The sequence below is a fragment of the Pungitius pungitius genome, chromosome 19 (genome assembly GCF_949316345.1).
Source record: "Pungitius pungitius chromosome 19, fPunPun2.1, whole genome shotgun sequence".
Taxonomy (NCBI): Eukaryota; Metazoa; Chordata; class Actinopteri; order Perciformes; family Gasterosteidae; genus Pungitius; species Pungitius pungitius.
In genome coordinates this window covers 6899850-6913946 of record NC_084918.1, presented here as the reverse complement: position 1 = coordinate 6913946, position 14097 = coordinate 6899850, and the positions used below count along the sequence as shown (strand labels likewise).

Below are 14097 nucleotides of genomic sequence, written 5' to 3'. Positions count from 1 at the left end.
GGTCTTTCATGTGTCTTCTTCTGAATATTTCTCAGACTATTTCAAAATTTCCAATTATATGCCCTCTGAGAAATACATGGCACAGAAAGCCAAAAGGTCACCGTGGAAGTGCGTCACCTGATAACATTTCACATCCTAACTAGAATTAAAGGCCAGGGTTTTGTCAGCAGTGACATGTGAAGAAAGGGAATAGATACATATTGAAGTAATATCAAAGGAGATGAATCATGCATCCAAGGGTGGATGATTCAGTGTCTTACCCGATCTAATACTTAACATTATAATCCGTATCAGCTTCAACCCATTCACAATGCAGCTATGTGCCTAAATGAGACCTCTTAATCTTTCCATGTATTCCGAGATACTGAACAGTGAAGATTAAAATCTAGAGATCCAGGTTTTATTTCTGCATGGTTGCACACACTGCTGCTTACTCTCACTCAGTGTGTTGAAAAGTGGTAAGACTGGTCGCCTGGTAGGTATTTTTAGATGTAAGCTCCCCTTTATATCTGCCTTCAAATGTTAAGACTTTATAATGCAAAGCTTAATGACGTCTATCGGTGGCATAACATTTCTCTTACGGCAACATTAGTGCCGTTTTTTTAAACGGTATCAGTGTGATCCAAGTAAAGAGAGAGAGCACTGACGGTAGGGTGTGTGAAAGCAACCGCTCAAAAAGGCGAGAATAGCAACACTGGAAAAGTGACAAAAGCCGGTGCTACTTTGCCTTGTATCAACAGTCATACATCAACATTAGTATTGTTATCACATCCAGGCCCCTTATTCAATATCTTGGAACAGGAGGCGAAAACAAGGGATGCTTAAGAGTACTAGGTGGCCTTGAAATACTGTCATGCTACTTAAGGGGGATTTATTGCAAAACAAGTCAACTTTATAAATCTAGCTGGGTCAATTCCAGGAGCAGCGGCCAGCTGCGGAAAGTCCTGGTGCTGGACTTCTAGTGTGTTTGGCGGATTCATATCCCAGCATTCATTGCAAACCAAATACCAATGGGTGGGAGAAGTCCCATAAATGTTCATTTTGTATAAAAGAATGTCTTGGAAGACAGTAGAGAGGAAACTAAAGAGGAAACCAGTGATATAGGAGCACGGGTAAATGATTGGGGGACATTGAGGCAAGATGACGGCAGAGAAGAAGAGGTAAACAAGCGTTTTTCACACCAGAGATGGGAAGAATCAATGAACGGTCTAAAGAGAATCAACTTACCAGTGAATCACTGAAGGTGAATCACATAAAGGAACTAGCTGAGCTGCTGAAAAGGTAGCATCAAGTTTAGAAAAAAAAAAAGACATTCCAGACATGAATACACAACATCAGCGGGCGCAGAGGGAGTGAAACAGCAAATATCAGAGCCGTGGTACAAGCATCGGTATATCCACAGTGCGCCAGGCACATGGTTTTCCTTGGTTGATGCTACACAGCCTTGTGCCCTGAAGTACAACCAGACTGTCGGGCCTTTCAACACGGGGTCAATACCTGAGCGTCATCCTATCGATTGGCCAGGCTTCAACCAAATGTCAACACCCCAAAGACTAAAATGTTCCCCACCCCCCCGATCCTGCAATAACGGAGGACAGATCGTTTTTTTTAAAATGTATTTTTCCATCTTGGTGTCACTGCAGGCGCGGGGGGGACCAGACGCACATCTGCACAAACACCAGAGAAAAGCTGAAGGCAGAGTGACCTTTTCTCGGGCGTGTCGGACGCTGACCCTTTGACCCTTTGGCCCTTTGCCTTCGGCCTTCTGACACGGAGCCCGCGCTCTGAGTGAGTGTCTTCATCCATTTGTGAGCTCGGGGGCCAGCCGCGTCTTCTCCTCCGGTGGCAGTAAGCTGATTACGATCACGCCAGGGAGCTGAAGATATCAATACCTCTTGTCACCACGTCTCACTAGACACACGGATGCACAGCTCCAGTCGAGTGCACACTTCATCACGTGCTTCGCTGGCTTACAGGTTTTATGAATGGCACGGGATGAAAGGAATGAATAGAACGTATTGGGTTGTTCATTTTGAGCTAAAACTTGCTTTTGTTAGGAGAATTATGCTGAAGGTACATAAAAATGTATTCATACTTTTGTTGAATAATTTTTCAAAAATAATATATTTCACCTGTTTAAAATGTAAAGTAACTCCTGATGTCTGTGTTTTCAGGTTAGAGAAGATAGTTTTGAGGTGGCTGACAAGCAAGTATTTGGACAATTTAACATTGTGACCTTCTGGAGGCGCGGTACAACTGTATCACCATAAAAATGACCATTCATTCTCTAGACATCGTGGATTGCGGTAATCCTTGAGATATTTACGTCTGAACCAAAATGACGGGGCGACAGACATTGGGACACATCTCAAGAAAATTCAAGTAAAGAAACTTTTGGAGAAACGTCTCCTGCCTCGGGCAGGAATTCTTAAATGTTGTGCTCAAACTTTTATGCCTGAATATGAGAATAGACTATTTTAAATGTCTTGCATTATGGATGTCAGCTGATATTTAAGTTTCGATTAAGGCATTTGAAACCAGGAGGAGTTACAGTGATAAGCAGTGAAGATCACCTCGTGGTTCAGCAAAAGAGCACACATCAAAAAGCAGGAAATATAATATCTTCTCCCGTCACTTCCCCAGGTGCAGGGAGACAGCAGCGCAGCCCGGAGCGAGGCCAGCAGCGACATAAAACAAAAGCAAAGCGGAGCGAGAAGGAGGGGAGGCCCATGCATTGAAACGGAGGAGGTCCAACAGAGGACTAAAAAAATAGGACAGAAGAGCTTCTGTAGGCTGACGAGTGGCTTTAACCCTTCTGAACCTCTAAGTAATCCGCATTATCGCTCTTCTATATCTCATACGTCCTCAGTCAACGCCGCTGAGCAGAGGTTTTTAATTAATGCCCGACAAAACCAATTCCCTGTCCGGCTGCTGATGCTCTGGAGACCCTGTGATCCCGGATGCAGAGGGAGCGCCTGGCTGCAGAGAAAGCCGGAGTTACCATCGTTCTTCTTTGCGTCACATGAACACAAAACCCAACACCGCTTTTTTTTCCTCTCCATCTGGTAGCAATCGCAAATAGGTATTTCACGCTCATCATATCGCAGCAGCTGCTGCGTCGAATATGACCGCGTGGACCCGTGTAAAAAGAAAAAAAGGGCAAAGAAGCAGGTAATGTCATTGTCAGTATGAAAAGAGTAATAAAAACACACACAGCAGAGGAGTGCGAAATAAAAAATGAAAAATCATCACAGTGGCAGAGCACACATCCGAGGGCAGGTTCAGTGAGACCTGAGCTGTGCTGATAAGTGTTTTTTATCCCGTACATTTGCATAAGGGGTTGGTTGTGGGGGCTGAGGTGCCAGCTGCTCTGCCTCTCACACAGCCTGCATGGAGATGAATTGCTCCTTGGGTGTCGATAAGTCACCATGGCAGGCCCGCCGCGATCACCATGGAAACTAACCAAACACAGCATTTCCGAAGGGAACTAGCGGAATGAAGTTGATTACACTCCTCTTGGAGGGTTTCTCTTGGTCAGGGGGAGAGACTGGCAGGACTCCGAGGGAAATCCCTTTCGCTAGCGAGGACTCACAATACGCATCACGCGTTTATCAGCACTTATCCGACCGCTTTCACCGAATCACAGACAGGATTGATGAAGAGCCAACTGTGACAAGACCAGAATGAACACCGAGGCGGTCTCCCGTCAACCCCCCTAACCCTTTCAGCCTCTCCCCACGCGAGGGAAACAGCAGAGGGGTGAAGGGGCGCAGCAGGCCGATGCCGCAATGGGAAAAACGATGAAAGCAGGTGAAGGGTATCGAAAAGAAGGACGGCATGGGGAGAGGGAGGCGAACCTAAAACGTGGCACTGGCCGCGTCGTGGCACCCACAGATAGCTGGCTCAGCACCACTCGAAGGCACTCTGATAAAGAGCGTGCGTCCCGTGCCACGGTCACGTCGGTTCTCTTTGCCGCGCTTCTGAAGGGCATAATGTGTGCGCCTTTGTATGTTTGCGCAGAGTTGTGGAGGACACGCTGAGGGCGGGGGTTCACTGAAGCGCGTAATAGAAACCTGATGTTTCGAATGATGTCTCTCTTTTCCGCCAGCGCCCCACGTCTCAACATCTCCCCCCTATTTCTGATGCCTCCTGGGACAAGGAAAAAAGCGACAGACAGGGTGAGCAGAACTCAAGAGGAAGCGATGCGGGTAATGAGATGGGAGACAGGAGGGGCGGGGGGGGGGGGATAAGGAAGGCAAGAGAAGGAAGGAACACATTAGCCTCTTACCCAGAGCGTCACTCAAGCTGGCGGTGCCAGCCAGCGTTGCTCACAGCTGGTCCCCCTCCCAGCCCTCTGCCGGGCTATCGGACCTGGGGCTTTATGCCAGTTCTCCTCTGCTGCACTCTTTGCCCGGACGGGCGGACATGATTCCGCGACCCCGTTGTGTGCAACGCGAGACGGATAGGGTGATATGTGGTGCTTACCCCGGAGGGGCAAAAAGGATTCTTTTCTCTTTAATTATTAGTGACCGGGATGAACCCAAAGAGAATCACTTCTTGAATACAACGGCCCCCTTAGCTCTATGGAGCTGTTAGCATCGGTTCAGTTCACTCCGACAGCCCTCAAAGCATTGTTTTCAATGAAAATGAATGCAACAGTTCCTCCCTATGAGGCTGAATCAAGATCCCCATCTCAACTTGAGACATGAAAATGTGATTGTCAAACATTAGTTATGGCTTTTGAGAGAAAAAAAGGATGCTGCTATTTTGTCTTTTATATCCCGAAAAGAAAAACTTGTAGCTCTCACAGTGGGCTCTGGAAAATTCTCTTAAAAGTCTTATGTATTAAATGATTAATTGGCAGATGAACTGATTAAGAAAATAATTGGTAGTTGTAGTCATAACGGCTTTGCTCTCTTAGGGAATGTCAGGGAGTATTCTTGGGATGACAGTAGAATAACTAATGAGGTTTCAGTCATCAGGCTTCTCGCTCCATCTGGACACTTATTAGCCGAGGCTTGTATTTGGCCGTGTTGTTTATATTAGATTTGTGCTAACGGGAGTTTTTCTTGTTTCAGCTAAACTCGTGCTTGTTGTTTTCGGGCCCTTCTCTATTTCCTTGAAAGCATGTGAATAACACAGTCTATATAACAGCTCACGACACACACTTTATGGTGATGTCTTTGTCAATGAATCGACTCACGCATGGCTAAGTACAATAAGCCTTGAGACGGGCCGGGCGGCTCAGCGGGGACACCACCGTCGCCGAGCTGCATCCAGACGGTAATTCCTTTGGGTGCGAGATCCCTCTTGTAATCATGGGAATGGGTGGAAACATGCAGCAGCGGGTTGATGCGAAGCAAAGCAAAAGGACAGAAGAGGGTGGCTGTGTGATTTAGAATGACTGCACGCATGAATCAATAACCATGTTTGGAATTATTAGGAGTTGTGCAACAGCATGGTTTCAACAGATCGATTTTAAGGGTGAGCAGCATCAACAGCTCTATCTGGTTCATCTTCAACAACTTCCTTTGCCTTATTTCAAATGTTCCCTTCCAACTGCTTGGGCGAAACGAAAGATACAAGATGCTTTAGTCGGATCAATAAAGGCTGCAGTATCCAAACCTTCTCTTCATTTTAAACATGACCTTGGAAAACTTCTGATGGAAAACCCAAATGAGATCAGTTCTGCCTGAGATAACCACACAGAGGCATTTTCAGAGCATTGAAATGAACAAAATGCATTTATGATATGAACTGCTAATTTAATGTTCCCCATGTGTATCATTTGGGACATATTTTTCATTTCTGTGGTCTTTCAACGCTATTAGGAAACAAATGCACAAGCAGCATAAGTATAAATCTGAGCTACGAGACATCAGTCCAAAGATCTTAAAGTGATCTGAGTGTTTCACAGCCAACAGACATCACAATCCCAGTAAGATAATTAGTATTTGCTGCTTAGTAACATAACCATATATTCAAACAGCACCAACTGAGTGGAAAGTGCTCTACCCCCTGCTTACACCACTCGAGCAGTTTAGTGTCCATATGAGGACATTTGTGTTTAGCAGAACCGACCAATGAGTATGTACAACAAATCAGACGCTTTTCATCAACAGAAGGCACGGTCGCAAATGCTTTAAACAAATGAAACATAGTATACAAGTGCATTGTGAAGGCACTTTCACTCCCTTTTCAACCCCAAATTCTCCATTTCAGATCCGAAACCATTGCAGACATGGCTAAGCTTTGCATTGCAGGCGACTTTTCAAGAGAGTAGAAGCATTGGCACTTTAACACAGGTGCAGGGTTAAAGTGTGTCTTGTTACATCCAGATGATATATGCTGCTTCCTCTGCCCATGCAGGCACTATAAGAACTCATGCCACCTATAATCTAGGAGGTTGTCTCTTATCTGATTATGATTGCATGGTAAAGAGGATTTAGGTGCTGGTGCCTAAATGCTCGGCTGTACTGATTAGAGGCCCACTAAGACTTATGTAACTAGGAGGCTGCAGGAGGGAAGTTGGTGTGTGCCACCTAAACAACGCGATTATATGCTGAACGCCAAATAAGATCATGCAGTAAAACCAGGAAAACTCCTACACAATAGAGTTCTTATCAGCTGCTTGTGCTTCTTGCACAGAGGCATCACCTCGAGTCTGAGCCACTAACGCCAGAATTGGATTTCAAATCAGCATCAAGGGGCTGTGTTTGCACACAATAAGCAAAAGTTAAGAGCCGAAACATTTCTTTCCATTGAATGTTAATGCGCATCGATTTGGCCTTGTGAAGACGGACCACAATCCATGAAGAGATGAAAGGCTGATAACGAAGCGCTGCTGCTTACACTTGACCCGAGGGCACAAACTGTACAGACTATTTGACTCAACGCTGACTAAAGGTCTTTCCCTCACTTTTCCGATGCTCCTCTCCCTCTATTTCTGACCCTCCCGCTATCAGAAACGACATCAATGCAAAACTCTCAGGCCCAAATGCCGTGCGGAGGCTGTCCGCAGTGATGAACCAGCTGTGAAGGCGCATTCTGCTCACTGGGTTTGCTCTCACTGATTCAACTAATTAATAAATAATGCTTGTGTATTGTGCCTTGACGTGAAGCTAAAAGATATTGCCATTTGAGGTGTCTCTTAGAGTACTTTAGCATGCTATTATGTCATCATCATAAGCTTTAGTTGTCTCCAAGCGTGGGAGGACCAAAGAGCTCGAGTCGGCACCCATACAGGCCCATTGCTCAGCATTCCCACTAGCTTGACTGGATTATTAGATAAAGGGGAGAGTAATGGTGCACGTCCACATTAGGGAGCACGCAGAGGGCTGGACATGGCTGATGTAGAGAGGAAGGGAGGGCGATGGAAAACCCAGAGTTGAAATGTCTGGTGAGTAGAAACATTGATCTCTTTAAAATGCTCTGAATTCTCCGCCGCTGTTTTCCCAGACTGGAAGGATTCTAAAGTGGAGAAACCCTCTCGAGGGGTTGGTTTCTTAGCTAGAAGCTTTGCATGAGCACAAATCAAAATAAAGTGATGCTATATTGCAAACTATGCTTTACATTTATTGCATCTGAGCACTGTAGGCCTCCATGTAACGCCTAACATTAATTTATGATGCCAGGAACACAGCGTGAGTCATATGTTAATATTGAAGCCCTCACTAGGAGAGTAATTGCCTGGCAAACGGTTGGGTCCAGATATTTATCACACGCTTTCTGCGTATCTTTGTGCTTACCTGAAAGAAATGCATCTAATTACATTTCCCGTCACGCTGATGGAAGACGCCTCCAGTAGAAACACTGAAGCAGGCTACTGCATTTTCCAGAGAAGTTATACGCACCCGAGAGCCGTCTTTGCAGGAATGAAAGTCAATCTATTTACGCAGGAAAAAGTCCCTGTATTTTAGACTCTTTAGTGCACTCCAGCAATTTGGATGTAGCTTCCTTTTATGCGCTTCAGCCAAGTGTATTTGCTGTATAATCACACTCATGACTCATTGTAATCAAAGGAGGGTCAGGGCAGCAAAAATCCTCTTGGCTCAATATCAAGGAAGAAACGTTCTACTGGATTAATAGAAATTATTCCCCGCAGTAAGCAAACAAATGGCCACAATGATGCGATTTTTTTTTTTTTTCAATGAGTGCCACTTTAATCTTTAATTCTATAACCTATAACTTAATATCGCATGACAGTGTATCCCTGGAAGGTATAAGCTGTGGAGACACTCTTTTTCTAATTGCATTTTCAGAAAAGTTTTCGAGGCCGAGGATACTTCAGGTGCAGGATTAGATAGATACACACTTCCTTAGACTGGGACAGTGGAGGCTCACCTGGGCCAAGCTACGCCACGGATACAATTCAACACATACTAAATCCCCTCCTCCTCCTCTCACCACAGGGGCACTCAAGCATGAGACACAAAGTAACACAAAGAAGCACTGCATTAGCCAGTGTCCTTTTGGTTTTGACCATATAATTCATTATTCATTCGGAAATGTTTGCAAAGATCCAGCTCAGCATCCTGAGGCGTAACTTACATGACGGCATCTCTTACATCTCTCTCTCTCTCTCTCTCTCTCTCTCTCTCTCTCTCTCAGGTCTTGCCCGTCCCTCGCCCGTACTCCCAATGCATGCAAGACCGTTATTGCTGATGAATGTAATCCTAGCTTGATTGACCCCGCTGAAAAGGTCAGTCCTCTCATACGTAACCTTTATTTAAGAGCAGAGAGGGCCATAGGTGCTATGCAGCAGCACCGTAACATCAGATAAAGGCACGGTAGGAGAAAGGAAGTGAGAGAAAAAGAAGGAGTGGGAGAGAGAATGCGAGTATGCCAGAATAACTCTGTGACCAGGGGCTGAGGTTGCTTAGTACAAATATGCATGACCAACCCGGTACTTGGTCAAGCGCTTTCAAGGGTTCTCACTGCACGGTGTGTGTGCCCCTCGAAAAGGTTTCCCTGACCTCCTGGAGCTGCCATCTGACGGTGGAGCGGCACCCCGGCAGTACATTTCCAAATGTTCTTTCAGCTGTAGATAACGTCGGTGCAATCGCTAGGGTGAGCCATTAGAGTCACGTTCAAGTTCTCCCAAGTAGAGCACTAAGCGGAATATCAATTTGAATTAGGGTGGGATTTCCCTTTCAGTTATCACGGGCTTTGCCCACGAGACGGTGAACAGGTCAGCAAAACTCCCGAGTGTTTCCGGAGAATGACTGTGAATGTATTGAGGAGGTAAATCACTTTAAATAGCCCATAGCTCATCAAATCACTCCACTGCTGTCACCTTATTTTTACCTTGAATTAGATTGATGCCGCCTCCTTATAATCAATTCTTGTGATGTATAGCTGCAGGCAGAATAAAATTATGGAGCTGATGTGGGATGGTTGTCTTTTTCAAATCACTGTTTGAATGCAGGAATAACACAGGAAGGAAGCAAGACAATGTATAGCTGCTTAGTAAAGCGATCCGAAACTTATGGACTCAGTGTTGTCACCATATCTGTTTTTAATTAGAATACTGCACTACTAGCAGGATTTCGAAAACACTGCTCACAAGTACAAAACATCAGGAGTTCCCTGATATCCCACAGAGAGGAGGATCATACGCGCACACATACACGCAGGACGCTGCTGAAGAACAGAATAGAAACCCGGCCCTGCCCTGCACCAAGATGATGAAATCAGGATACTGGAGACCAAAGGTAAATTACCAGTGATTGAATTTCATCAATGGTGACCAACCTAATTGTGGATGGAGTCTGAGCGGGGTTGGGATGAGGAGGAGGAGTCAAAAGTGATGTCATCATTTCACCAGGGACAACCTGGATAGTTTCTACACTGTCATCGTGTACAACTGAAGACTACTGATGCATGCAAACAGCACACATGGTCTCAAACTTAGTAAATTGCACAGCCCCAGAATCAACTGTATTCACTGGTACACCTGCGGCAAACTTCTGCCACTATATTGTCATTTCGCTGACTCATCCAATCAGTGAGAAACACCAACACATAATAGCACTGCACGAGACTGACTTTCTTTCTCTCTGCAAAGAAAGCGACACCAGTTCAAGCCCACCAATCATTTTGTCAAAGCAAATAGTCTAAATCCAGCTCCTACAGGGATTCCACTATTAATTTAGCACCGCCAGAACTGAAAACCTCCTGTTATAATTCTTGCACATCTCAAACCAAATTCAACTCCTCATCTTCTGCTTCTGTCCGTTACGTCCACACACGCACACCCACCCACCCACACACACACACGCACGCACACACAGTAAACCAAAGGCTGCAGCGTTCTCTATATTTAATCCATCTCAACAACTGTTGCTACTTACAGACAGAAAGCAGACAGATGGCACAAAAGCCCCCAGAAGAGAGAGTACAGTGCAACTCCGTTTCGGATTCAAATTAATGAACTCGTGGCTATTTCTTGTGGGAGAAGGCCTTTAATAAGTGTGCATGTAATGCGTTGCCACCAAGGCAGAGTGTTCAGGCTTTGAATGTGATAAGGAAATGTGAGATGGAGGCGGTGTGATCACACTTCCAGTTACGGTTCCCTACCTTGGCAGCCAACGAGGAGCTGGGCTTCTCCAGGAGATCCCACAGCTTCTTCCTCTTGTCTGGGCAGCAGGTGTTGTCGAACTCTCCCTCTCCCTCCCTCTCCCTCATTGTCTCCGCCTCCCTCCGGAGCTCCTCATTCATCTGCTCTTTCTTCTGGTGGTAGCGGGCCTGGCAGCAGGACTCCAGGTAGATCTCGTCAATCCCCCAGTAGTCCAACTCCTGGCCAAAAGAGAGAGCACACATCTCCTCCATCATGTGTAATTTGCCCGTGCGGTAGAAGTTCAGGATGGAGGTGAAGGCCCCCGGGTGCCGGTCGAAGAAGTATTCGTTTTCGCTCAGGCTGTAGTCGTCGCAGACCTCCATCAGGGAGTCGTGGGTGTTGCAGTCTCGGAGCTTGCCCAGCCGGGTCCTCGGTAGCCTGTTCAGGGTCCGCCAGAGGACCTCGTGGTTCAGACCTCCGACGTTAAGGCGCACCCTGCGGGAGCGGCTTTTGGTGCGGATGATGTCGATGGGCTCCGGGGGCAGGGAGGGAGCGGTTCGGGCGTTGGTGGGCTTGAACCCTATGGGTCCGATCTTCTCAGCCATGGTGACGCAAAAGGAAAACTTTTTCGGTGAAACGTCTCGAGATGACACAAAATGTATATTTTTTTAAAATAAGAAAAATAAAAAAATAAAAGTAAAATGTCAAAACGTTTAAAACTATGTTGGATCCTCTTTAGGCAAGTCCCTCCGTGACTGAGAAAAGAAAAGAGACAGGTTGTGAGATGAAAAATGGGTTTGATGAATTCATTAAGTATGCGATTGAAAATTGGATGTATTGCACAATGTCTTCATGCCGTGTTGAGAATATATCAAGGATATAAACATAAATCAAAGAGGCACTTTGACAGTTAGCTATTACTTTAAATTCTCAGTCAAAACTAATAGCTGTGCAGTGTTATTTATCCCTTTCATCACATTGAACAAAAAGGCAGAATCAACGTTCATTTTAACAGTCAACAAGGCTGCTTGGATTTGCCCTCCTCTCTACCACTGTTACGGTTGTAGGGAGGCAATAAACTCCTGTGGGACGCATCATTCAAAAATGGGACTCAATGGTACAAAAAGAACTGAACGAAGCCTGCGGACTCATTCATGTGTTCTGATGGAGGAGGAGTGTGTGTGACAGCAATTCCTGAAGTCTCATTTATCGTATTTTCAAATATATTTGACTTTGCCACAACTGGGGAATTATTAATCACACTTCTCTGAAAAAAAATCCTTGTATCCTTCATGTACTCCTTGAACATGAACATGAACATTTCATTTAACAGAACGACAAGTCCTCAACAATATTAAAAAAGTTATGAACATGAGACTACAATCATATATTGAGGCAGCCGGCTTAGTATTCTAATTATAGGGCTCAAAATTGTACAGAATTGAGATGAGCAGATGTTCTTGAGTGCAACAATTATTATAGTCACATTTAATACATTCTCTTTATGTATAACAAACATTGGCCACATATTACAATGAAAATGATCTAAATGAGGAGGAATAGGGATGGATGTAAAGCATCATATTGATAATCTGTCAATTTGGACTTGTTCTGCAGTCCGGTGAAATCCAAACAAACTGCATCTCGCTACGCTACAGCAAATTTCGAAATGCAACACCTTCTGGGTAAGCAGTCTGCACACGCAACGCACGAGTTCAGTTTCAAAGTACCCGAATAATAGTAGAAAACACTGGTCACCGAGAAATGGACCCTCTCTCTCTCTCTCTCTCTCTCTCTCACCTTGCCGGGATAAACCACCTTTTGCATGCAAACTCCTGTTGTTCCTGTGGGAGTCGAGGATGAAAAGGGAGCCGGGATCCCCCTCGGTAGTCAAGCGGCCACGGCTGAGGAGAGCACTCCGCGGACTCCGCGCGGGGAGCGCGCGTCCCACATTCTGTGGAAAACCAGTCGAGAAGAACGGAGAGGAGGAACCAAACAAAACCTCCAATGTCCCCCTCCGCGAACAATCAGAGACAAAACAACCAGCTCTGTTTCGCCATCATCACCATCATCATCATAACACTCTGGAAAGAGTCTTCATCTCAACATACTAAAAAAAAAAAAAGAGGACTGGCTGCTCACTGAAGCGCCGCGCCGCAGACGTGGTGCGCGCAGAAAGGCAACGCGAGAGGGACGGGACAAGCGAACTGGCGCGCAGGGTCCCGCTGGGCACTGCGCGGGCACCAGGAGCGGAAAGGGGTGCACGCGGGCTGCGCCACATCTTAGAGGTGGAAAAAAAAACAAAAAAAAAACGGGTGGCACGTGGCGTTAGATGGACCGGGTTATTTAACGGACCGGACGCGGTTGCATTTTCGAGATGTGTGACTTGGAGCTTTGGAGATACAGGAGCGGCGGGCATCCGCAGGCGGAGAGAGTTGATTAAGGGATGTCATAACATTGTGCTGTTGCTACAAACACACACGCGCGCACTCACACACAAACATAAATAAATAAAAAACAATCTCTCTCACACACATATACACACACGTACAATCCCCACAAAAGCTGGTTGTAAAATGTTGGTGGCGAACGGCATTAGGTGCACTTTTTGCCACACGCTTACTTTACTTTAATGACTAATGATATATCATGTTGCCAGACCTAGAAGATGATAACTAACAGCTCCATAGCCAATAGTGAACTACCCACTGCCTCCCCTCAAATGGATAAATAAAGCTATTAAATGATGTATCCATTGTTTGGCTCATTCCCTGCACTGGGAGGTCCTCTCTGCTCTCTCCATCCTTTACTCTAGTGAAGGGGTAGAGAGAGAAGTAGAAGTGTATGACCTCAGTGCAGCAGTATTTCCTCCTGGAGCATCCATGTCAGTGGAACATTTCCCCTTAGTCAAGGATTTAGTTACAGAAATTTGATGACACTGCTTACGTGTAATTATTCCTTCCAGTGACAATAATGCAGCATTGGCTAACTGGAGGCCGCGTGTGCTCGTACATTTTGTCTTTACTATGTGGCCGCTGTTGTTTGAAGGTCGGCACTGTCCAGATGCCACGTGTGGGATAAACACAGGTACAGAATCCAACACCATATTTATGGCCATCAAAAATGGACCCGATGAATTATTTAAACATGTCTTCAGGACAGTGTGGCGCATTTAGGCTCCTTGCTATGAAAATTTGATTTAAATATAGGTTTACTTGGGAGTTTTTTTGGAGAATATGCATTTCAGATGCAAAAATGGAAGTTGAGTTTTTCGAGTTTACTCGATTAGGTGTTTTTTCAGGATGACACTTATTTGACAGCACTCAGAAGTAGTGAGGCATCTAATTGTCCCCTGCCATTGATTATTACCAAACTGGCAGCCAATAAGCCACCCTATGAGTCATACTGTGTGAGGTGGCAGCGATGCGGCTACAACGTTATCGGCGGAGCAGGATTGAGCAGCATCAAAGCAAATGAGTTTTTTCGGAGTGATGTCATGCTTTGTACAGGAGATGCCTCCAGCTCTATACTAAAACCAG

General features: G+C 45.5%; 1 protein-coding gene across 1 annotated transcript in view; it reads right to left on the bottom strand.

Moving 5' to 3' along the window:
* The window catches only part of kcnb2b (potassium voltage-gated channel subfamily B member 2b), a 70288-nt gene extending 57523 nt beyond the window's left edge, over window positions 1-12765 (bottom strand). The window contains exons 1-2 of the mRNA XM_062559316.1: window positions 12359-12765; window positions 10579-11313 (exon numbers count right to left, since the gene is read on the bottom strand). Of these exons, the coding sequence (XP_062415300.1) occupies window positions 10579-11163 (585 nt within the window). The 5' untranslated portion in view covers window positions 11164-11313; window positions 12359-12765. The remainder of the gene's footprint in view (window positions 1-10578; window positions 11314-12358) is intronic.
* Between the last annotated feature and the right edge of the window lie 1332 nt (window positions 12766-14097).